This window comes from Python bivittatus, unplaced genomic scaffold (genome assembly GCF_059951505.1).
Source record: "Python bivittatus isolate LINGU-HERP-01145 unplaced genomic scaffold, Pbiv_v1 ctg000070_np1212, whole genome shotgun sequence".
NCBI lineage: Eukaryota > Metazoa > Chordata > Lepidosauria > Squamata > Pythonidae > Python > Python bivittatus.
Window position 1 is genome coordinate 48,393,156 of NW_028277034.1, and position 26,222 is coordinate 48,419,377.

The window sequence follows — 26,222 nt, forward strand, 5'->3', positions numbered from 1 at the left end:
TTGTCACTTTTCAAGCTCTTCATAATCCAGGACCTTAATATCTGTGGAACTACCTTCTCCCAATACCATCTGCTTGCCTGTTGAGATCTAGTAGGGTAGGCTCTTTAGGCACCTCCTTGATCAGAGAATGCTACCCACAGAGACCAGAGAAACATGCCTTTTCAGTTGCTACCCCTCTCTCTGGAACAGTATCTCCCCAGACATTTGGATGGCCCTCCTCCCTCTTGACCTTCCAAAGAAATAGAACTATTATGACTATCCCTCAGTATAAGTAATTATTTTTAGTTGTATTTTTGCAGTGTTCGATTTCCAGGCTTTATGGCTGTTTATAATGTATGGACTTGGTTTTAATCTTTTGATTATAATGAATTTATTTTGACCCAAATTACAGATTTGGGGAGCTGTATGCCATTCAGAGTTGGTTGACTGGAGCAGCCTATAAGCCCTGTAAATTAATTATACACATAAATAAATTTCAGAGGGAAATTCTGTCAAGCATCAACTTTAACCCTTATGAAATAACTTTTGTAACATTAGCATTACAGTAGGAAGTAAAAATTCATACATTTCAAACTAATTCTATTTTACAGGAACATAGTCTGTCCATCCTCACCACCACCTTCTTCTGTTTGCGAGGGCCATAAAATAACCGACTGATAAAACAGCCTTAGATTACCCTATGGGCTGTTCTGCATGTTCAGCCAAGAAACACAATCAGATGACTTAATCCTCCTTCCCTTTTTAAATATTCCTCACAAGCCAAAGATCAGCACAACTACATGGAGAAATCTTCAGCTCCATCATTTGGCATACAAACATATTCCATGTTTCCTTTGGGAAACTTGGTGGACCGAATAATCCACAAGTGATTATGAAGATTTTTGTGACTGCCAGCAAAGCTACTTGGACATTCTCTGACTTGGTTCACACTAGGCCAAAAAGTGATTGAACTTTTCATGCTTTGAAAGCCAGCCAACCATAGCATAGCAGTTTGATAGTTCCAGATGCCACCACATAACTTCCAGGGGGCAGCTCAACTATCATTCCCTCCCTAACCCCAGTGTGTGAGAGACATGGCTTGCCCACCCTGTCCTGCTTTTCTGACGAGTCAAAGGTCAACACAAGAATTGAAAGAATTCCTAATAGACCCAACTCTTGGCTCTTGGCGACGTAGCACAGAAGTCTGATGACCAGAGGATTCAGTCCTTTCTCTCCCTTTGGGAGATAACCAATCTCAAGGACATTCCAAAACTTATTATTTAAAAAAAGCTAAATTCTTAATTTAAAAAACTTCAGACTTTAAGGAATAAAATAGAGGCATTCGGTGTGAAAGAAGATAACTATGTGTCTGCTAAGATCAGGTAATACAGCTGCTTGCCAATCTGTTAGCTCCATCACTTTTTAGAATGTGGACTTGCTGATATGAGCACATGGCATCTACACTTCAGGCCATGCGCTGGCTTCCAGTTATGTCAGGTCTAGCCCAAGGAACTCCAAGAAACAATGCCAATTCAGTCCTGCTATGTTTATTAGCTACAACCTCTAGCAAGAATCTTCCCAGACTAAAACCCCAGTTCCCAAAGTCCTCCAGCCACAACAGTGTGAATTCCTCAGGGAGGTGCCAGTCTCATCCTCTTGTTCCTCCCACGCGGTTCTGGCGAGCTAAGAAAATGTTTATCTCCCTGAGCCTGGCCTTCATAATTCCATTCCATCACCAGTTAGCTTCTGTGTGCAATTCGAAATGCTGTTTTTGAAAGCCATACCAGGCTTGGTATCCAGGTATCTCCAGGACTCCCTCCTTTGCTCAATTTCCAAACGCGTCCCCACAATCAAGAGCTCTATTAGCAACCACCTATTTCCGTGATTAAAATGGATGGAAAATGTTGCTTTTTGGTGGCGGTGTCCATTCCACGGTACTCCCTGACTCCTGAAATCCGATCAGCTCCTTCCTTGTTCCACTTCAGAAACTTACTAACAATTTTCTGTGTAAGAGAACATTGAGTATTTAAATGTTTAAGAGGACCTTTGGATTACAGATGTTATCCTTCTCTTTTTATTGCTTTTGGGTTGGTCCTTTTATGGTTTTTACCCCACCTCATGAATAATTCCTGTTCATGTAAAATGATCATCTTTATACTGCGGACGTTCCGATCCTGAGATTATAACCCGAGAAGAGTCCCTTGCCCGTGGCCAGTAAAAAAAGAAAATCAAACAAATACAGTAACCAAAATAAATACATAATTTGCCCAGAGACCTAAAGCAAAGGGATTTTGCAGAAGCCTAGTGCAATGTTTCTCAACCTTGGCTGCTCTAAGATGGGTGGACTTCAACTCCCAGAATTCCCCAGCCAGCATGCATGCTGGCTGGGGAATTCTGGGAGTTGAAGTCCACCCGTCTTAGAGCAGCCAAGGTTGAGCAACGCTGGCCTTGCGCAAACTCCTGGCAGCACACGTTGCGTATTTTTGCAGGAACAGAAGACTCACTGAAACGACAGGTCCTTTTTGCTGCGTTTCCCCACTTTTGGGGAAGAGGGGCATAGGCACTCCTATCTACTTTCGACACCCTCCCTCCCCCTTGCTTCTCATCCCGGGGCAAGCCTAACCCTAGCCCTAACCCTAACCCTAACCCTTGCTCCAACTTCCCCCCCCCCGCCCCAGCGCAGCAGAACTCGAAAGGCGGCAGGGAGACTGCAAACTCGCGGCAGCCCCGTTCTTCTACGTCACGAATCTTACGCTTCCTATTGGCCCTGGGAGGGGAAACACCCCCGGCGACGTCACGGCAGGGGGACTCCGGGCTCGTCATGGCGCTCGCGCGCCTGCTCTGCGGGGCAGCCCGGCCGCTCGGCTGCTTTACGCGCCCCCTCCTCGCCCCGGGCTCAGCGGGGGCGCCTCGCCCCGCGGCCGCGCTCCGGACCTTGTCGGGCCCCACCCCGAGCTGGGAGCCGCCCCGTCCGCCGGGATCGAGGAGCAGCCCGGCCGGGACGTTTTCCGCGGCGGCTTTGGTGCAGGCGGCGCCGCTCCGGCTCCAGCCTTACCTCCGTCTCATGCGGCTGGATAAGCCCATTGGTGAGTTTGCCTGCGGGTGGAGCTAAGCGCGCCTCCTCCTCCTCCTCCTCCGTTTTGCTTTGCCGGCCGGGGAGAAAGTGAAAGCAACCGCTGGCGTATGTTTACTCTGGAGTAAACCCGATTGGAGGGGGCTTCTGGGCACGGGGCACGGACGCTCCGCTTACTTGGGGCTTAGTACGGCGTATCGCGTGAACCCGGCGTGGTTCGTTTATTTTTTAAAATATTTTTATTCGGATTTTTCAAGACAGTGAAAGCGTAAAAAATTAAAGAGAAAAAAGATAGGGGAAAAAAAAGAAAGAAAGAAGGAAAACATAGAATTAGGGCCCTTCTTTCCATGAGTAACTAACTGCCATCTTAATTTTTAACCCTTTATAATCCCCACATCTATAAATCATCAGTTCATTTGGTCTTTTCTTCCTTTAACAAAAAGTTGATATAAGTCTCCAGTCTTTTTAAAAAGCCTGTATGGTTTTTTCCCTGACCAAAGTTACCTTTACCGTTCCCGCAAGCTCCATCAATTTTATAATCCAGTCTTCTACTCTGGGTATTTCATTATTCTTCTATCTTTCTGCATACCATTATCTTGCCGCAGTTCCCAACCCAGTTTGGTTTATTCAGTGAAGTGAGATTAAGCAAACCATCTGACCAGGCATAGTGTGAAATTGTGTAAATGTACAAAAATTACATTGGGAGTGAATTCCCTTTACGGATTAACTTTTTTGCTTAATGTGCCGCTGTCAAATTAAATGAGACCGTTAGATGTCCCCAATGAGATACACAAAAAGTTTTAATCCTTTGCTATTTAGAGTTTGAATTTTGCAGCTGTAGCTAACACTTTCCTTCTGAACCTTTTGGAAAGCATCAGGGCTGGCCTTTGCACAGACGGCAGATGGCTGGAATTTCTGTTGCCCCCTTCCCACAATGAATCAATAAGCAATTAATCTTGATTTCTAGAAGTACAGCAGCAATATGAACTATCCTTATTGGTGTATTCCTGTTGTGTTAGTACCTGGGCCAGTAAGCAATCTACAGGAATGTTTTGAAAACTAAGTAGAATATGGTGGGCCGGGCCGTGTTGCAGATGGAAATCCAGATGTAGGAAGAATGTTGCCTTTGTAAATTGCAAAAGTGGGTGCTGTGTGAAATGACTGTCTTTTCAGTGTAGTAATTAGAAATTGCACATGTCTTGTACAAGTTGGAAATTAAATATCTACTGGATTTCACACTGTTCCAAAAGTGACAGTAAAGTTCTCAACAGCTCATCTCGAAATACATACTGAAATATGTATGCTGAAAGAAATAACATTAAACAAGTTACTCTCAGAGGCTTTTTAAAAAGTTATGGTTTAGTTCCAAAATGGAATGAAACCAAAATGCACATTGAAAACCTGCTAATGTGATGTAACATAGAATGGTCCATCCATTCCTAGTCAACTTAGCTTGGAAAACCTTCTTGGCTCCAAACCGTACATGAATGTTTTAAAGTCAGCTTAAAGGCCTTCATCTCACAATCAAAAGGCTGGTCCTATAAACACCCTCTTCAGTCAAGCAATTTTATACATGTGACTTTTCCATCTGGGCTAATGGGAAGCTTTTAACATCTTCCCCATACTTAATTATGGAAACAGGGATTCAGCACAGGGATGCATTTAAGAAGGATGATCAATGGCTATTAGCCTTGATAGTGTGTGATTAGGGGGCTCCCTTGTGCTGGACTAGGTGAGCCAGGGGTCTTGTGTTGGACTAGATGGGCCAGCAGTCCACTGTTTATGTTATCATATTCTTAAATTCTTCTCCATTGCAAGAAATGGAGGTACCTGGTCAGGGAAGGAGCTGCACATGAACATAGTGTTCATGAAAAGCCCTGGATTGGGATGATATGAATTCAGTGGACCTTGCTTCAAAATACAGGTAGTTCTTGCTTAATGATGTTTGTTTAGCAACTGTTCAAAGTTACGACAGTGCTAAAAAGTGACTTAGACCAGTGCCCAGAGTTACAACCATCACAGTGTCCCTGCGGTCATGTGATCAGAATTCAGGCATTTGGCAACCAGTTCGCATTTACAATGGGTGTCCCAGGGTCACGTGATTGCTATTTGCGACTTTCCCAGCTGGTTTCCGGCAAGTAGAATCAATGGGGAACTGCGTGATTCGCTTAATGACTGCCGCAAAAAGATCATAAAATCGGGTCCAGTCACGTGATGATTCACATAATGACCATATCGCTTAGTGACCTAAATTCTGGTCCCTATTGTGGTCATTAAGCGAGGACTACCCATAACATATTTGAGACAAGGAGCATAGAGACCAATAGTCTCATAATCCCTTAGTATTAACGACAATGGCTGAACTTCTCAGTGGAAAACAACTTTAGGGCACTACCCTGGCTTTAAAATCATTAAACCAAGAGAAATGCAGGCTTGTTCTTAAATTTTAGAGACTATAAAGCTCAGAAGTGTGCTGTTAGTCTGAGAAGATCTGGAAGCAATAGAAATGTGATGGAAAATACTGTTGCTTTCTCTGATGGTTTTTATTTCATTTTGCGGGGGTTGCGGTATGTCTGTTATGTGTAATTATGTAATATTTCTGAAAACATAAAGGAATCAAGTAGGGGAGCATTAACCTCTTGCAACCGGAGAGGAGACAAAGCTTTTGATATTGAAGATATCTCTTTCCTAATGTTTTGCTTTTCTTATTTCTTTCATTTGTCTGGGTATTGTATTTCTTGTATGGCTTATTCCTGAATTTGTATGACTTTAATTTGGCCTCTAGAGGGAGTGAAACACTAACACAAATAATTGTCAAGTTAAGGGCTCATAAACCTTGAACAGTTTTTCTGGACCAGGTGGCATTTTCTCTTGGCGTATGTTGGTCTTCTCAAATAAAGCATCCACCCCATTGTGTTTCACAGTGAGACTTTTCTTGGTAGTAAAAATGCCAAATTAAAAAAGAAAGAAAGAAAGAACACGGGGTGAAAAGAATATTGAAGAATGAAACTAGCTTAAGAATCAAACTAAGGAACTGATGGTTTGCATGTATATGTATAAATTCTGCATCTCTCCTTTTCTGTTCCCTGTCTGGCTTTTTATTTTCAGGGATTTGGCTGCTGTATCTGCCCTGCACTTGGAGTATAGCGTTGGCAGCAGAACCGGGTTGTTGGCCATCCTGGGACATGCTGCTACTTTTTGGGGTTGGCTCAGTTCTGATGCGTGGAGCAGGCTGTATAATAAATGACATGTGGGACTTGGACTATGACAAAAAGGTAGAGGAGATTAGAAGCTCATCATGTTTGCTAATTAAATAAATGGTCATCATAAGGCAAGTCCCTGCCCAGTGTTGTCCAAACTTGGCCACTTTAAGATGAGTGGACTTCAACTCCCAGAATTCCCCAGCCAGCCATGCTGGCTGGGGAATTCTGGGAATTGAAGTCCACTCATCTTAAAGTGGCCAAGTTTGGACAACACTGTCTCTCCCCTTCCTCCCTCCATCTTTGTCTAGCAATTCTTAGAGAGGTGAACCAAATTGCTAGATTAAAAGATCCACAGTCACATCAGAGACCTTCTACAGTTCCTTTGAACACCCTTTCAATGCCAGCTGCCCGTTCTGTTTCTAAGTGCCTACGCAGTTTCTTTAAACTTGCTGAACAGAAAATGCCCATTAGACCAGAATTTAGCGTTCCCCCAACAGTTTGTACATTGATTCATTCAAGCCCTGGATCCTTGGGCTTAAAGGTTAGTTTGAACGCTGAAATCTGTGATACAGCTAAAAAATGTTGAAAATGCTAGCATAGGTCTCTTATTTTACCATTGCCCCCCAACCTTTAAATATCTAGAGTGAAAAAACATGTCTGATCTAAAAAAAAACCACGCTGGATCAAATCAGCATTCTGTCCCTGGAAAACACAATAGTCCTGAGTGGAAGTTCACAAGCAATCATGGGTTCTTGTAGCCTGTGTTTCCAAGCAATTTGTATGATTCTGGACACCTATAATCATCAAGACTCAATAGATGATTTGCTTATTTCACTTCTGATCATTATTATCAGATTGTGGTAGTGAATCCTATCATTAAACTATCTGCTGTGTGCAGATTCTTTTATTTTACTGGGATTTCTGATTATTTAATTTCTTTGAATGAACTTGGGATTTAATATGAAGTGAAAGAGTGGAAGAGCCCTCCTATGTGTAATATTATACACCTGGGTTGTCTCTCAATTGCCTTTTTTGAAAGCTGAAGGTCCTGAAATGATGAAACCTTTGGGGGAGTTTCCTTAATCATTTGGGGTCTCTCTTCTGCCTTTACATTATCTTTGTAGAGGGTACAGGAACCTGAAACAAGCCAGATTCAGAAACCATGATTTGTAGTTCACTGGGTTTGGGCAGCACACAAATTTCAGTTTCTCTGAAACAACAAAATACATTTGAATTATTCCCCATAGCTGCTTAGAGGGGAGAATGGTGAACATGGAAATAGAAACATGATCCATATAATGTGATGCTGTTGTTTTGCAAAAACAGATTTTAGCTGTTTACTCATAATGCAAAGCCATAATGTTGTTTGTTTGCTTTTGGCTTACCTGATGTACAAACATACCCCATATTATGCATAAACTATGCCACTAAAGGATTGTTCAGCAACGGGATTACTCATCCTATTAACTTGGTTTTAAATATCCTAGTTTAGTATTAGGCATGAAAATAAATACAGTGACCCCTATTGCTTTTGGCCCACTCGGTGGGAAGGGGAAAGCCATATACTCAAAAGCCAGCAAGGAAAAATATTGCTGTAAATACTCACCAGGCCAAGAATGTTAGGTACCAAAATGCACCCCCAAAATTGGTTCAGCTTATCCACAATATATATAGTAATACTTTTTTTAAAGTACCCATATATCCATATATACTAGCATATAAGCCCATCCACAGATAAGCCAACCCTTGAATTTTCAACCAAAATACCATGAAAAATGGATAATCATAAGCCAATTGTGAAAATTATACAAAAATTTCGAAGGTCGTCTTATCTGCAGGTGGTGCATTTTTCATGGTATTCTGATTAAAAATTTGAGGATCAACTTATCTGCTTATGGGCCCAGGTTACCTGAGGAACCGCCTCATCCCAGTTACATTGGCCCATCCCACCCAGTCTGGCAGGAAGGGCATGGTGTGAACCAACAGAGAATTTGACTGGTGGCGTCTAGGAGGAGAGCCTTTTCTGCCGTCAGCCCTGCCCTGTGGAATAACTTGCCTCCCGAGGTGAGGTTGGCCCCCACTCTTCTGGCCTTCCAGAAGAGCTTTAACACCTGGCTCTGCCAATTAGCTTGGGGATCCAGTGGGGGCTCCCAACATTGGGGCAGCTGGCGCCTTGAGGATGCTCTCCATCTGTTAACTTTGTACTTTTTATGTGCTTTGTAGTTTTTAAATGTTTTTATGTTTTTTACCTGTGAGCCGCCTAGAGTCACTGATAATCAGATGGGCAGTGTATAAATTTGATTTATAAATAAATACATGAATAAATCTGCATATGGGCTTGTATGTGAGTATATACAGTATGCACAAGCTACAGACTGAATGAATTCTGTAATTTGTATATATCCATGGTCAAGTGATGGAATGCAGCCTCTGAAATAATTGTTTGTATTTTAGGTTGTAAGAACTGCAAGTCGACCGCTGGCAGCTGGAGAACTTTCCCGTTTTCAAGCCCTTGTTTTTCTTGGTACCCAGCTTAGTTTGGCTTTATGTGTCCTGCTATGTTTAAATTATTACAGGTAAGTTAATCGTGAACAGTTGTTTGCATAAGCCATCGTTGACAATAGAGACCTTCTTAAGTAGGTTTTTGGAAGGAGTTGGACTATCTCTCTGTGTCTGTTTGACTAAGAGCCGTGACTCCTCGTGAAAATGTAGATTCTGAGTCTGCAATCTGCTCAAGGGGATACTTGAGTTCTACCAGCTAGCAAGCAAATTATATTCACCACGGATACCATCAACCATGACATCCTTCTGGACTGCAGAACTGCCCCAGCAGGATTCAGGCCTCATCAGCATCTTACAGTTTTGTTAATATTAGTGAGCTGTCAGAGGCTACACAAAGAATCTGAGCAGGCTACATGTGGTCCATGGGCCACACGTTTGAGACCTGTGCTGTGGACACTCAATTGGCCATTCTTTAGTAGCCTTCTAGAAGTTAATTAAAGCACTTCTGGGCAGTGTTGAATGGATAGCCATCTCCATTTTGCTTTTATATATGTTAGTTTTGCTGTGTGGTTTCTTCTATCTTTTATTCTTTATTTTGTGCCATGGACATTTCAATATTCTTGCTTGATATAGTTTATTATGTTGTTAACTCTCAGGAGTCCTTTGGGGATATGGCAATGTGTGCATTGAGTAAAGACATAAATAGAATAGAAATGTTTTCGTTGAGTGGTAACCCCAAAGCTCAACATGACCAATCTACCAATAGTGTTGATAAAAGTAAATCTCTGTCAAGAAAATAGGTAAGTTACATATTTTTAGTAAATGGCTTGTTTGTTTATTTGTTGTCCAGGTTTAAGCTCAATGAAAACATTCGTTCTCTTAACAAAAATGCATATATCAATTTAGGGGGTCATAGTACCACAAAATTGGAGAACCTCTGGATGAGCCGTGGTCTTCATGAAAGAGCGCAGATTTGATGTTGATGCCGCTGTACAAAGGGGTCTCTGTGAAGTGTATTTAATACCTTCCTTGCTTCATAATTTATTGCAAAAGACGTCCTTTTCTCCTACTGCTTATAGGCTACAGTCAGACATTAGAAAATAGGGTACTGGAAGAAAAAAGTGTACTTTTAATTTAAAGCTTCCAATTTTTCACAGCATTCTTTTAGGAGCTGCTTCTTTATTTCTCGTGGTGACTTACCCACTTATGAAGAGAATAACTTATTGGCCACAGTTGTACTTAGGTAAGTTCAACAACTTCCATTTCCTATGGATGGGGTGCTTATACTGACTTAAGTGCTTGTTGGATTTAGGTAGTTTGCTTAGAAAGTGTTTATTTATTGATCTGATCTGATCTGATCTGATCTGATCTGAATGGCCACTCATCTTACAACTCTGTACAGCTCAGAGCACAAATTTGCATGAATTGATGAACATGAGGAGTAATTTGTTATTCGGTCCCATGGCTACATAAGAGTTAAAATGTTTTATTCTTGGAGTATTGGCTACCTCCAAAACATTTTCCTGCTATTGGAGACCTGAAGCATTTAACTTCCTGTTTAACCAATTCTTCCAGTGAGTGCTTCTTGAACACTAGCAGCCAAAAAGAACAACCAATCTTTAATAATTACATCCCTTGCCTGTCTCACAATCATAATTTCCTCCAGTGTTGTATTTATTCATATATTTTAAATATCAATACCTCATCTCTTAGCTGAGTGGTTATAAAATCAGAAAAAGGCCCAAGTGATTAAAACACGTTCATCTGGTACCTCAAATATTGCCACAAAAATAGGAAAGCAGCATCAAATCATTTGAGAGAGACTGGAAGGAGCTTAACCTAGCACCAAAATGACATTCCCCCACCATGCTGCTCCCACTGAAAAGGTATAGCTTTGCCCTAGAACAGGGTTCCTCAACCTCAGCAACTTTAAGATGGGTGGACTTCAACTCCCAGAATTCCCCAGCCAGCCATGCTGGCTGGGGAATTCTGGGAGTTGAAGTCCACCCATCTTAAAGTTGCTGAGGTTGAGGAACCCTGCCCTAGAAAGACAAACCTTGAGCGCATTTAACCTCAGCTAATAAAATTTAAATTTTAAAGTATAAAAACAGTAGGCTGGGCAGCGCGTTCAAAGGATGTTTTTGCAAAGAGCATTTGCATGAACGAAATGTGTCTCTTTGAAGCATTGGGGCAACTGTGTCCTTGCAGAATTCTTGCAGCTGCTTCTAAAGTTGCTCCCTACTACATCTGCATAAACGGTTATCGCAGTTAGGATTGGGAAGGTAAAGCAAACCTCCCATCCTTTTTTTAATAGCTGGGTGGAAGAGGGAAAGTTGGCTGATGTTCTTTGTAAGAGTGTCTTGGCCACTCTTGGCTCTGCTGGCCCAAATTCTCTCTGCTACTCAACCATTGAAAGCAACAAGTCCTGTCCTTTGATTCTTGTCATCAAGTCACGGATTCAGACAAGTGGAATGGAAACAATTTACCTTCTGCCATGAGTAAGGTTGAGCGATGGGAGAGTCAGTACTTTGTTTATGGGAAAATACTTCCTCGTTAAGCTGGACTGACTCACGTTCCTCAGATGCAATGAAAGAAAAATCACGCACCCTTCCATGAAAATGCAGTCTAATGTAATTTCATAGTACTTCATTATTCATTTACATTTGGAAGCACTAGGAGAATGGAAAATTCTGCTTCCTGACTCTCTCTAAAACATATTGAATAAGCAACAAGGCAAATCTTATTCATACTACAGTGGTACCTCGGGTTACGAACTTAATCCGTTCTGTGACTCTGGTCACAACTCGAGTTGGTCGCAACCCGAGGCAAATTTCCCCATAAGGTTCAATGTAAATACGGTTAATGCGTTCCGCCCTCCGAATTTGGTCGCAACCCAAGGCAAATTTCCCCGTAAGGTTCAATGTAAATACGGTTAATCCGTTCCGCCCTCCCTCCGAATTTGGTCACAACCCGAGGCAAATTTCCCCATAAGGTTCAGTGTAAATACGGTTAATCCATTCCGCTCTCCCTCTGAATTTGGTCACAACCCGAGGTAAATTTTTGCGGCTGGAGCTGGTCGTAACCTGAAAAGTTCGTTAACAGAGGCGTTCATAACCCTAGGTACCACTGTATTTGGAATCTCCATCTGTATGTCTACTTTGCATTAAGAGGGGTTGTTATGAGATGAAAAAACTGAAATACATATAAAAAGGTGTCACTAGCAAGCGAATTGTCCTGCTTAGCAATTAGTGTAGGTGAGGATGCATATTCTACATCATCTTTGTTAGATTAGGAAGTTTTAAAAAATCCCAGAAGGGATGGGAAGAAGCTCTTCCATATTGTTGCCAAAGAAAATGACATGAATATGTCTGGGTATCGCTAGAGTTGAGCCGCATTTGAGAGGGAGTTTTTTACTTTTACATTTGATGTTATGGATTCTTGGGAAATGGTATTGGGTATGGTTTCTCCCTGAAATCCCCCAAACCCTCCTCAGATTTGAAATATGGAAGATGGGAATTGCTGACGCTGATCGTGTGCATCACCAGCAAATCTCATGCTACAGCAAGCCCAGGGTCTCTGAAATGTATTTATTTATTTATCAAATTTGTATAGCCACCCATCTCACAAATGGGACTCTGGGCAGCGTACCATAAAACAATTAAAAACAAGTCTAAACAACCATTAAAAACCAAACATATATATAAATAAGACCACGGGAGAATGGACCAACATCCCATACGCAATGTAACCATGTCACAGGCTCTCTGTTTCCATGGGATCCCCAAGGCTGCTGGAGAAACCATGTTTTAAGAAATTTCTGGAAGGCTAATAGGGTCAAGGCTAACTTCACCTTCAATGGTGTTCCAGAGGACAGGTGCCATAGCAGAAAATGCTCATCTCCTGGGTCCCATCAGATAGAGCTCTTTAGCAGACAGGACCTGTAATATGTCCCTCCTGCCAGACCTGATGGGAAGGGTAGATGTAACCAGGAAGGGGGAGTCCCTAAAATAACCTGGTCCCACACCATGTAGGGATTTAAAGGTCAAAAAAAGCTCCTTGAATTGGACCCAGAAGCAAACTGGCAACCAATGCCGCTCATGGACCAGAGGTGTAGCATATGCTGTCCTACACATATCTGCATTTTGCACCCGCTGAAGCTTCCGGATGCTCTTCAAGGCCAGCCTCATGTAGAACACATTACAGTAGTCCATTCAGAAGGTGACCAAGGCAGAGCCTCATGATCCAAGAACTGGCAAAACTGGCACACAACATGAAGCTGTGCAAGGCCCCTCCTAGCTATGACTGCCACCTGCTCCTTGAGCAGGAGTTGTGAGTCCAGAAGGACCCCCAGATTGTGCCACGTTTGTTTGAGGCAATGTAACCCCGTCCAGCACCAAAGATGGTAAAGTCCCAGACCCAGAAGGCCAGCCTTTTGCTCCCCGTCGAGACCCCCACAGCCTCCAGACACCAAAACAAGACAACAACAGCACTGCTTAGTTTGTCAGGGGCAGAGATATATAACTGAGTACCATCAACACACTGATGATACGTCACCCCATGGTGATGGATGATCGCACCCAATGGCTTCATGTAGATGTTAAACAGGAGGGGAGACAATACCAAACCCTGTGAAACCCCACATAGTAGGGGCTAGGGGTGGGACCTCTCACTCCCAATCAACCCCAACTAGTAGCAGCCCCACAGAAAGGAATAGAACCAACACAATACAATGCCACCCACTCCCACCCCAAAGAGCGGATCCAGAAGGACACCATGGTCGATGGTATTGAAAGCCACCAAGAGGTCAAGTAGAGCCAGGAGGGATGCACTACCCTCATCCCACTCTCACAAGAGAGCATCCAAGAGCACAACCAGTGCCATTTCCATCCCATGCTCAGGCCTCAATCCTGACTGAAAGGGTCCAGATAATCCACTTCATCCAGGGTCTGCTGAAACTGTTGTGCAACCACTTCTCCACAACCTTCTCTAGAAAAAGGAGATTGGATACTGGACAAAAATTGTCCAGAATGGTAGGATCCAGCAATGGCTTCTTGAGGAGGGGATGCAACAATACCTCCTTAAGAGGTAGAGGAACAACTCCCTCTCTCATGGAAGAATTCACCACCGTAGAACCCAATTGTCAGGTTTAGCCCAAGGAACTCCAAGAGACAATGCAAAATCAGTTCAGCTATGTTTATTAGCTACAACCTCTAGCAAGAATCTCCCCAGACTGAACCCCAGCTCCCAAGCCAGCCAGCCACAACACCGTGAATTCCTCAGGGAGGTGCCAGCCTCATCCTCTTGAAGTTCCCACGCTCCTGCGGTGAACTAAGAAAACGCTTATCTCCCTGAGCCTGGCCTTCATAATTCCGTTCCATCACACCAATCACACATCACCCCCCCGCCCCTGGGCAGCCTTAGCTACCCAGAAGAGGCATGGATCTAAAGAGCAGGTGTTTGAGCTCACAATCATGGGGACCCTGTCCACTTCCTCAGGCCCAACAGATTCAAACTGTTCCCAGATAACAGGGCAAGACTGTACCCCAGGCATCTCCACTGGACCTGTATCAAGACTGGTGACTAACTGGGAATGATTTCGAGCAATTTTGTCCGACAGATGCTGTGCAAATTCTTCTACATGGCCTTGTAAGTGAACATCTGAGTCGTCCTTACCAAAAAGGGCTCGGGTCACCCTAAACAAAGCTGCTGGGCAGCTACCTGTGGATGCAATAAGGGTGGAGAAGTATTGCTGCCTCTCAACTTGTGTGTGTGTGTGCGTGTGTGTTAGCCAAAAATTATCATGAGTTGTTTTCCTTTATTTCCTTTAGGCTTTGTCTTCAATTGGGGAGCCTTACTGGGTTGGTCTGCAGTTCATGGTTCTTGCAATTGGTCGGTTTGCTTACCCCTGTATATTTCCGGCATCTGTTGGACTTTGATTTATGATACCATTTATGCTCATCAGGTGACTCTTTCATATTTCTTAATAAAAAGCATATTGGAATGAGAGAGTGTGGTTAAGTGATTTGTTGAATTATGTTGCTATGGGATCTTTGTACCTGTTGAACTGGAAACGCAGGCATTTGAATGGCAAACCGTGTGCGTTTGCAGCTGCTTTTATTTATTTTGGTATCATTGATGCCAGAGTTATGCTGGTAATCAAGGACTCTGTCTGGGCATTGGAAGCCTTGTGTAAATGAAAAGAATATAATGATTATGCACTTAGATGCCTCTTGTTGATAATGCAATGGTACAAGAATGAGGAGACCCCGGCTTCTTTGCACAGTTTGAGAATAAGGAACCAGAGCAGTGAGACTTTTATATGTGCAAAAATGGAAAGGTTTACAAATACCTCCAGCAGAAGAATGGATAATGAAATTAATGGGACTGGCAGAGATGGCAAAATTGACTACCTTGATTAAAGAAAAGAGGCTGTCTAGCTCTGTTTCTATTTGGAAACCACTCTTGGACTTTTTACTTGAGACTCAAAAAAATGACATTTTGATTTCGGAGTATGATGACTGATTAATTTTGTAATTAGAGAAATACTTACTTTGTCTTAATCTGTTTTATATTATTTGTTGATATAGATTTATATTGTAGTCTTTTAAATAGTAGAGTAAGAGGCAAATGCACTTTATATCTATACCTGTACCAAAGAAAGTCGGAAGTTCCTTTTCTTCTTCTATTTTTTTTTGTTATTTTCTTCTTTCTTCTTGTTTTTTTATTCTTTACTGAAATTTAATAAAAGTTCTTTTAAAAAAAGAGAGAATAAGGAATCAGGAGTTCATTAAGAGGAGCTGTAGGCAGTTCTACCTTTTCAAATTGTTTTCAGTTCATTAAAACTTACTTCTGTTTAAGAAATAAAAACCCCAATTCCAGGTAATCCAAGATACAGTTTCCAGGTAATATGACATCCTTTCTAAATTCTTCAGTTGGTGTCATAGGTGTGGGCTCCAACTCCTAGAATTCCCCAGCCAGCATGCTGGCTGGGGAATTCTGGGAACTGGAGTCCACACCTCTTAAAGTCAATGAGGTGAGAAACACTGATTTATATTATGAGATATTTTATCTCATGTTGATGTAATAAAAAATAGGATGCATTTAGTCCCTTAGAGTCCAGTGTTTTACCAAAAATAATATTTAACGAAGAAACAGAAAATGAAAAGCACAGGCAGGCAGGAGTACAAGCCAAATTTCTTGGCTCTTTTCTGCGTTCTGCGTAACATTGTGTACACCACAAAAAGGTCTGCAGATAGCTGAATATTCTCTGATAAATACCAGATCTTACATCCTTAGGGCACAGAAAATAAAAACAAGAATTCGGAAAGCAACCCTTATTGTATAATAATATGTCCTAAGCAAACAGCTACGGATATAAACTAAACTATTTAATATTAATAAGCTTAGTAATGGTGTTTAGCATCTTGGTATCTAAAGCTAATAGTATTACAGATAAGAACATTTAGACTAGGTATCAGCTTTTGATTTTACTTTCTTCTCGTCTTTAAACCTCCTAGGGGTGGACTAAATGCTTTGTTTCTGAATGCAGAAAAGGCAAAAAAATCCCATTTTGAGCATTCCAAAAGTAGAGAGCATCTCTCACACGAGAAACAAAGCTGCCTTGATGTTGGGGCACTTCCAGGTTGCCCAAAAATAGCCTGTTCCGCTCCAAACATTTGAAACAAAACATTTTGCCCACCTAAAATATCCACTCTTAATCTTCTGCAAGACATTCCACTGTCTAATTCAAAATGTGCTGACCTTATGTTTCATACCCAGGTTCTTCACAGCTGCAAATAGGCAGCGTGATGTTTTTAGTCCCCTCCTCAAGCTAAACTGCCACTGTGGTTGGTATTTTTTTTTATTTAACAATTTTCCAACTTTTTATTTTAGGATAAAACAGATGATCTTGCCATCGGCGTGAAATCTACAGCACTCCTCTTTGGGGAAAAGACAAAATACTGGCTCCTCGGCTTCAGCGCCACAATGCTTTGTGGATTTTCTGTGGCAGGAATAAATTGCAGCCAGACCTTCCCATTCTATGCCGCCGTGGCAGCTGCGGCCATCTGTGGAGGAAGCCAGGTTAGATCTTGTTTATAGCGGTATGTGGGAAGACCGAATGCTTAATCCTCTTAGTCTGCAGCCTCCATAAAATGCTTGCTGAGTTTAGGGGTGATTGAACCTTGTGCTGCATTTCCAAGGCTGCAGTGCAGGGTTCAGCAGAGGGATGGTGGAACAGGCGAGGCAAGAGCAAAGGACCCAGTTGAAGGAAAAGGAAAAGGAATTCATAGCAGGTCATCCAAGGAGGATGGGAAGATTTGACAGATTATAAAATTTGAATAGGGACAGTATTGATGAATCATTTTTGTCTCTTTTCCAGATACTCCATTTGGACATTAACAATCCTAAAGACTGCTGGGACAAGTTTTCTTCGAATCGCACCTTAGGAATTTTACTTTTCACAGGAATTATCCTCGGAAACCTATGGAAAGAGAAAAACTCAGAAGAAACAAAGGATGCTTTAGGTAGCAGCTAGAGCAGAAGAAAATAACGCTATTTTACAAATAAGAACTAACACGAGTCTTTTTTTTTTAAATCTACCACTTTATATTTAACAGATCTGGTGCTTTATATTAAAATTCTAGAATGGTGTCATTAGCTATAGATTTGATTTTCTGTTTTGGAGCATACTCTAACCGTCTTGGCAAAAACTCTGAGTAAGTTTGAGATTTTCCCATAAAACTTTGAGATTAACTCTACGGAGCTACCCCTAAAGTTTTCCACTGTAAAATTATAAGATTGTGAGAGAATTAAATAGGCAAGACGATGGTAGAAATACGTAAAAAATCAGTCTTCCAACAGCACTTTGCATAAAATAGTATTATTGCAGTGTATTCAGAACTATTTAGAAGAAATGACTTTGTCAAGGTGACAACTGGTCCTATGGTATTGTCACTTATGACATTTGAGAGTTCAACATTCATATACTGCTGGTTTTAAGAATATATGTATTGGATAGAGGGGAGATCTATGAAGTTATAGTTCATGTTAGTTTATCAACCAGCAGTGGCCTGAACATGCATGATCATTATATGTGTAAAAAAGCTTATAGGGAGTGGTTTTAGTTTCATCCAAATTATTTTCAAAACCTCGACAAGTCTTAATCTGTAGAAGGTCTGAGGATTGCTAACACAAAAACTATGGTTTGTGTTTTTAAACCATATGACTTAGCATGTTGTACAAACTCAGCTAATTATGGCTTACTCCATCATGTAAACAAACAGGGTTGAGGGGGTGTATAAACTGGGCCAGCATACAAGCACTGCATTCATCCTTCTTTCAATTCACTGAGCTATAATAACATTGAAAAATAATAATTTTCCTGGGGATTTTGCTTCTTGACAAAGGGATAAGCTTGCCAAACCTCTGCTTACACAGAGTGTATTGCATTAATTCTGTTCATCCTCCCACTTCCCTCTTGCTTGGCTCTTTTGTTTTGCAACCAGCTCCCCAAACTGCATTTAACTATGGGCAATGGCTTTCAAATAATCTGGATTCCAAGTTTAAATCATAGTCTGAAATTAATTTAGAAATCCTGTTTTGTCAGATACCATTACTAATAATTCCAAGTTTGGCCATCCTAGGAGTCATGAGGGCCAGTGGTAATTTCTTGGTTTTGCTTGCTCACCCAGAGAGAAGGAAAGTGTATCTCGCCCACAGGCTTGGAGCTTGAGATTAAATTTGAGTGTCCAAACCAACTTCCTACTGGGTTATCTATCCCCTTGGGCCTGGCAGCAATTAGCGATACCAGGAGGCAGGACTGAAGCGCACAAGATATCAGAGAATGCAGCTGAGGAGGTCATTCCAAACTTGCCATCTATTAAAGTGCTGGCTTCGGAAGACCCTCAAGCTGTGTGTTCAAAGTGAAGAAAGTGCATTGATCCTGTCTGTCTGTCTGTCTGTCTGTCTGTCTGTCTGTCTGTCTCTATCTATCTATCTATCTATCTATCTATCTATCTATCTATCTATCTATCTATCTATCTATCTATCTATCTATTTTATATTGGCCGCCCGTGGCACAAAAAGTGACTCTCAGCAGCATACAACAATTAAATAAAACAATAAATATATAGAAACAATCATTATTAAAAATATAAAACAGTCATTGTTAAAATACAAACCACCAGCAACAGGAGAGAGTAAACACTCCAGGGGACAGGGGAATTAGGTGGCTCCCTTATTTTTAACTTCCTTTTATTCTCTTCTTTTATTCTGTTTTATATATTTTTAATGTATTTTATTGTTTTTAGCTTTGTTGTACACCGCCCAGAGTCATTTGTGGTGAGATAGGCAGCTATATGAATTGATTTAATAAATAAATAATAAATAAATATTAACCACAATGTTGGAACCATCTTAGAATGTCACAGTCCCCTAAGATCCCCAGGCCTGATGACCTAGCCAGGTCTCGAGGGACTTACGGAACATAAACAGGGATGGAGCTAATCTCACTTTGGGGGGGGGGATGAATGTTACATAAGGTGGGCGCCATGGCAGAGAAGGCCCACCTCCTGGGGCCTGCCAAGTGTTAAGTCCCTAGCAGATGAGACCCAAAGCATACCTTCTTTGCCAAATCTAATGGGACAGGCAGTTGTAACTGGGGAGAGGTGGTCTCCCAGATAACCCAGTCCCATGCCATGAAGGGCTTTAAAGATTAAAACCAGCACCTTGAATTGAACCCAAAAGCAGACTGTCAACCAATGTAGCTTGCAGAGTAGAGATGTGACATGTGCTGTTCTGGAAACATTCATAACTGCCCATGCCACTGCATGCTGCACCAGCTGACCTTCCAGATACCCTTCAAGGGGATGTAGAGCACATTATAGTAGTCCAGTCTGGAGGTGACTAGGGCATGAGTGACTGTGAGCAGGGCCCCCCGATCTAGGAATGGGTGCAACTGGTGCATAACACATAGCTGTGCAAAGGCCCTCCTAGCCACAAATACCACCTGCTCCTCAAGTAGGAGTCATGAGTCTAGGGGGACCCCCAGATTGCACACCGGCTCGGTCTGGGGCAGTGCAATCCTATCCAGCACCAAAGATGGCATAGTCCTAGAATCAGCAGGTCCCAAAGCCACTCAGTCTTGCCAGGATTCTGCTGAAGCCTGTTTTTCCTGTCCAGACCCTCACAACCTCCAGGCACTGGGATAAGACGTTCACAGCATTGCTTAATTCGTCAGGGGCAGAGATCAGCGTACGGATGATACCTCACCCTATGGCAATGGATAAGCTCACCCAACGGCTTCATGTAGATTTTAAATAGGAGAGGAGAGAACACCAAACCCTGTGGCATCACACATAGTAGGGGCCAAGGGTGGGACCTGTCCTCCCCAATCACCACCGATGAATCGACCCCAGAGAAAGGAGATGAACCAGCACAATACCATGCGGCGCACCCCAAATCCTCTGAGTCAAACCAGGATGCCATGGTTGATGGTATTGAAGGCCGCAGAGAGGTCAAGTAGGGCAAGGATGGATGCACAACCCTCATCCCATTCATGCCAGAGGTCATCGAAAACTCCCATACCCAGGTCTGAATCCCAACTGAAAGGGATTCAGATAATCCAATTCATCCCAGGTCCTCAACTTTCATCCCACTTTCTTAACCACCTTCCCCTAGAAATGGAGGTTAAATACTGGATGAAAATTGACCAGTATGGTGGGGTCCAGCGATGGCTTCTTGAGGAGGGGGTGAACCAAACTCTCTTTAAGATGTAAAGAAACAACCCCCTCACTCAAAGAAGAATTAGCCACTGCTAGAACCCACACAATACTCCCTGGGCTGCTTTAACAAGCCAGGAGGGGCATGGATCTAAAGAGCAGGTGGCTGAGCTCACAGTCCTAAGGACCCTGTCCACTTCCTCAGGTCCAACAGGCTCAAACTGTTCCCAGATAACCAGGCAAGACCAGGCATCTCCTCTGGACCTGTAACAAGGGTGGCATCCAACTGCAAGTGAATTGAAGTGACTTTGTCCAACAGATGCTGAACAAATTCCTCCTCACACCCCTGCAAGAGGTTCTTCGAACCCCTCTACCCCTACAAGAGGGCTTGTATCACTTGCAACAAGACTGCAGGGCAGCTATCTGTAGACGCAATAAGGGCGGAGAAGTACTGATACTTCGCCATCCTTACCACCACAAGGTAGGCTTTAATAGTGGCTCTAACCCATGTTTGGTCAAGTTTGTCCCTTGTTGAGCTTCAGTGACGCTCTAGACATCTCTTGTTTCATCTCCCTCAACTCCTCCATGAACCAGGGGGAGTGATGGGATTCCTGAGAGGGGAGAGGTCCCATGGGTGCAATCTGATCCAACGCCTCACCCACCCCCTTATTCTAAACAGTGACCAAGTTTTCAGATGGACCATGCAGCAGACCAGCAGGAACAGCCCCCAGCTCCCTCTGAAACCCATCCAGGTTCCTCAGTCACCGTGGGTGGACCAATCTAATGGGTCCAGCCTCCCTGCAGCAGAGAATCCCATGAAAATCAGGGCATGACCTGACCATGACAAGGGAGACACCAAAAGCTCCCCCAATTTCAGATCACATAGCTATTGCTCCAAAGGAATGCCAGATCTGGTGTGTGACCACTATCCTGTGTCAGGCTCTGGATGATCTGGGATAGGCCCATAGCCATCATGGTGGCCATGAATGCCCAAGCCACCTCAGACCCCACTCCTAGAGAAGGCAGTTTGAAGTCCCCCAGAACTATAAGTCTGGGGAATTCCACTGCCAACCCAGAAATGGAGTCCAGGAGCTCAGGCAGGGAGGTTGCTATGCAGCAGGGAAGCTGGTACAACAGCAACAGTCCCAACTGATCCCTAGAGCCCAGCTTAATGAACAGGGTCGCACATACGGTGACCTGTGGTGCAGTGCCCCTGAAAGTCATAAGAGACTCTCAGATGACAATCGTCATACCTCCACCCCTGCCCCAGTGTCTCGGCTGATGCCACACCCAAAACCCAGCTGGGCATATCTACAAAAGGGCTACCACCCCTTCCGAACCCAGCCAGGTCCCAGTGATACATGCCAGATCCAGCATCAATGATTAGATCACTAATGAGGGAGGCCTTATTAAAGACTGACCTGGCATTTAGAAGCAGCAGCAGAAAGCCAGGGCCACTGAAGGTCTGCTGACAGAGTACCAGGGTTGAAATCAAGGAGCTGGAACACGAAAACGGGATAAGACAATGGTCCCACAGTCCCCGAGAATGGCCCCCTCCCTGTCTCCCACATCTCCCCATGTCCATCACCACCATAATATTATGGCCCATCTCCACCCCCCTCAATGACAGCCCCATCCTCACATACAGGCCCCCCCAAGACCCAAGACCAGGGACTTCCCATTGTCCTCTCCAACCATACCTGGGAGGGGAAGTCGGGCACCCTGAGGCACTTTAGCTTTAGTGCACATTGCATGTGTGTAAGTGGAAGCAGCTGAGTGTGCACTTCTTAACTTTTTAAAGTCTCATTCACATTCTTGTATTGACTCTAGCTGGTGTCACAGACTGCTATGAATGCCCATTGGATCATGTCTCCCTAACAGAACTAACCATTAGCTGAGCAGGGTCAAAAAATTCAAGTTGGCAGCCATAATCAAGGCCCCACCCATTTTTATGTATAGGTAGTCCTTGCTTAACGACCGTTTGTTTAGCAACCGTTCAAAGTTACGATGGTGCTAAAAAAGTGACTTACAACTGGTGTCCGAAGTTATGATCATCACTGCACCCCTGCAGTCACGTGATTGCGATCCAGGCACTTGACAACCAGCTCACACTTACAATGGTTGCAGAGCCCCAGGGTCACATGATTGCCATTTCCAACCTTCCCAGCTGGCTTCCAGCAAGCAAAATCAATGTGAAATCACGTGATTCACTTAATGACCACGATGATTCGCTTAATGACTGCTGCAAAAAGGCTCGTAAAATCAGGTTCGGTCATGTGATAGTTCGCTTAATGACCCCATTGCTTAGCCACCTGAATTCTGATCCCAATTGTAGTCGTTAAGCGAGGACTATCTGTACTGCTATCTTTATACTCCTGGAGTGAGGGAGGCTCTGGCAACATGGACCATGCTGTTTACTCTGAATGGATCTGCTCCAATTTCAGGGTTTAGATTGAAAGCTCAGAATTAAAAAACGTGAGCAGCTAATTCCATCAATTACCTTCTGCTTCTAGCTCAGAAGATGCTGCTGTTGCTTTTTTATTAATTTGATCCTCTGCTCCAGGCCATTTGTGAAACTACTATAAACTACTTCAGACTAGACACTCTAAATTTAATATCTCAAGATGATTTAGGAATATCTATTTGTTTTAATGCCCAAATAATAGCCAACTGGATGAATTAATTTCAGGCAATCCCAAAATAAACAAGTGGCTTAATCATCTGTCCCTTGGTGACAAGAGAGAAGAGGTGATTCTTTCAGCAGCCAGAAACAACAAAGCACAGCAGGCTTCCAGAGGTTTTGTTTGGGGGGGTTACATTCACAAAAGCTCTTTTGAATATGCCTTTTTGGAATAATTGCCCATCCCTCCAATGACAAAACTATGCAGCCAAACAAGACTAGTGTAAATTGCACAATTATTTTTGGAAATAATATCTGCATAGGGTGTGGCAGGAACACCTTTCAAGAGCAGCGCTGACATCACTTCTGTGGTATTCATTTCACTGAGTTTTTTTTTTTTACCAATTTCCTGATGTGATTAGCTAGTGTATTGTTTTAATGATGCCATCTGATAAAAATAATACGATGCCCTGCCTTTGATGTAACTGACGCAGAGTGTAAAGACACTTAATGCTTCGTAATTTTGTCTATCTGTGTATGTTTCATGTGGACATCTGCCTAACCCAGCTCTGAACGGATGGAGCTGGTAGTGAATTCCCTGCCTTTCACAACTGCCCTCCTGTCATTTCCTCTGCGCAGAAAGCAACAATAAACACAGTGTAACAGAGTAGTAACTTTTAAACAAAGTACAGAACAGAATGCCTTTCTACGGAGTGTGGGCATTTGGACTGGTTTTTTACTTTTCAAAATCTTTTAATAAAGATTTAAAACCGTTCTCGTTTTCTCAGAAGTGCCAGCTGGTATCCTTTTAACTGCTAAAAGCAATAGCATTTTGAAATCTTGACATATCAATGGCGCGGACAAGTGACACCATGGAGATGAATGGTTCCGTCCATGTCGAATGGTGTAGCCTGGTGCATTTCCTTTGATCATCCATAATTTCATAATTTATGTCCATGTCTGGGTCCTTATTGCATCAGATAAATTGCATACAGTCTGAGAAAATCAGCTTGCTTATAAGGCATCACTTCATTTAAAACTAAACTTTATACATATTTTATAAGTATGTATACTGTCCTTCAAAACTGAGTCAATTAGTTCTTTCTGAAATATTTTATTTGACTGATTGATGATTGACTTATTGACTGCCATATCACCTTTCCTCCAAGAGTTCTTAGTGGCTTAACATTAGAGTTTCCATTTTAACAAGAACCTTGTGAAGAAGGTTGGTCTGAGAAAGAGTGACTGGCCCGAAGTCACCCAGTAAGTTCAGGGCTAAGGATGGACCTGAACCTGGGTCTCCACACTCCCAGTCCGACAGCTTAACCTCAACACCATGCTGGTGTAATATTTGGTGAACCTGGAAAAAACAGGAGCAGGAAACGTAAGAGGCAGCACTGGCACTAATCAATGAGTAGCCACAAAATTTGTACAAAGCCCACCCGGATTATGAGATGGGACATGTTTTGAGGGAGAGATTGTGTTTTTCCTACATCAATAGTCATTCAACAATTACAATTCAGTCAATAGTTTTCTTTGTAACAGAAGGTACTTTCTTGTAGAAGGGAAGCTGGACCACCTCAGCAGCTCCACTTTGGGGGTTTGAAGATGAGGCTGCTCTGGAAATGGTCTGTTATAATAAGAATTGGCTAGCCATTTGCCTTGGGTTCTTATAACTTTGCAAGATAAAATTAGCACAAGTGGATTGGACTTTTGAGTAAGTTTATGCTAAAATTGAGTGCTGGAAAATATTCAAAGACTGCTTGCAATAAACATTTAAAAAATGTGATTTGGTAATGAGAACTCTGTCATTATGGCTGAACCTTTCAAAAGACAATTGACTTTGAAAGTGTAATGAGATGTTTCCCTTAGCCCATAAATGGATTTTTCATATTGAATGTTGCTCCTTTATGTTCAGAGGTGTCCATACAGGGTAATCAAAATGGCAGCTGTGATGGTGGAATTGAAGCTCCACCTATTTTTTATGTATGGTACACATAAAAAACAGGCAGAATTTCTATCCCACCATTGCAGCTGCCATCTTGACTGCTTTGACCGAACCCTGCGGACACTGCTGCTCATACTACAAGAACAATGAAGCTTCATTTCCTATCTGTTGGGCACTCAATGTTTAGTGTCATTAACCAACTTTTGTCTACTTAGCAGCTGTAGAGACACAATTTAGCAAAGTTGAAGGCGCTCTTTCAGTTTGGTTTTATGTACTTCTATTCTTATTTTGGGGCATTTAAAAAATAGATTAATCATACCAATTTTTAATGTTTAATTTATCAGATTAAATTGATTTAAAATTGGATTTTTCTCATAGAAAAACTGCAGGATAAACTTCTCTAAATATAGGAACACATTATCGCTGGTGTCTAATTCCGTAGTGAGTGTTGCACCAACGCATCCTATTTCTGTCATTATGCAAAGAGAATAGCCTCAGCATCTAATTTACTATTTTGTCATGCAGGACTAATGACTGTTTTAACAGATTATCAGGTTAAGATCAATTAAAGTAACCAGCAATTATCTTCCCCAGATATAAGCAGCCACTCACATTGCAAGATTAGCATCCCATCAAAGGAACTTTGCCTTTTTCCTGTACAGGAGACAAATTGGTTAGCTTACTTTTTGAGAAAGAAACTTCTCCTTGAGGGATAGCAAAAAGGTATGTGTACAGATTTTTTTTTCCAATTGACCACTCTGAACATTCTGAATTTATTTGGGTAAATGCTAAGAAGGTAATGTTTAATTTACAACAGTGAATTAAAAGGCAGGGTGGTGTGGGGAAACCATGAAAGAATCCACCAGAAAACTAGTTCCAGACAGGAACCTTCTATACTTTTTAAACTGATTTGTTGATAAATATTAGTATACAATCCTGAATCAAACTATTTTAGATACTTTACAATAATCTCATATTTACTTAGAAGTAAACTATATTTAATGAGGTCTATTTCCAGGTTGGTGTATATGGGCTTTCAGTCATGGGCTCCATAAACGAATGAACTTGTTATGGCTAATTCTTCAGCATTAGCAAAGGCAGATTTTGGTTGGGTTGTACCTATAATCTTCTGTATTCCATACATGTATCAGAAGGTGAATTTGTCCCAAATACAGAA

At 42.3% G+C, this 26,222-nt stretch overlaps 1 protein-coding gene across 2 annotated transcripts; it reads left to right on the forward strand.

Moving 5' to 3' along the window:
• Window positions 1-2,800: 2,800 nt before the first annotated feature.
• COQ2 (coenzyme Q2, polyprenyltransferase) lies at window positions 2,801-25,768 on the forward strand. 2 transcript variants are annotated; one of them, XM_088133111.1, is made up of 8 exons: window positions 2,801-3,065; window positions 6,161-6,327; window positions 8,710-8,831; window positions 9,915-10,000; window positions 14,586-14,719; window positions 16,651-16,839; window positions 17,138-17,282; window positions 25,640-25,768. In XM_088133111.1, exons 1-8 carry the CDS (start codon window positions 2,801-2,803, stop codon window positions 25,759-25,761), a joined length of 1,230 nt encoding a protein of 409 aa, XP_087989237.1. In that variant the 3' UTR covers window positions 25,762-25,768. The 2 variants fall into 2 exon arrangements, with proteins under 2 accessions (XP_087989237.1, XP_087989238.1); XM_088133112.1 differs by lacking the exon at window positions 25,640-25,768 and having other exon boundaries at window positions 17,138-17,409.
• Window positions 25,769-26,222: the final 454 nt, after the last annotated feature.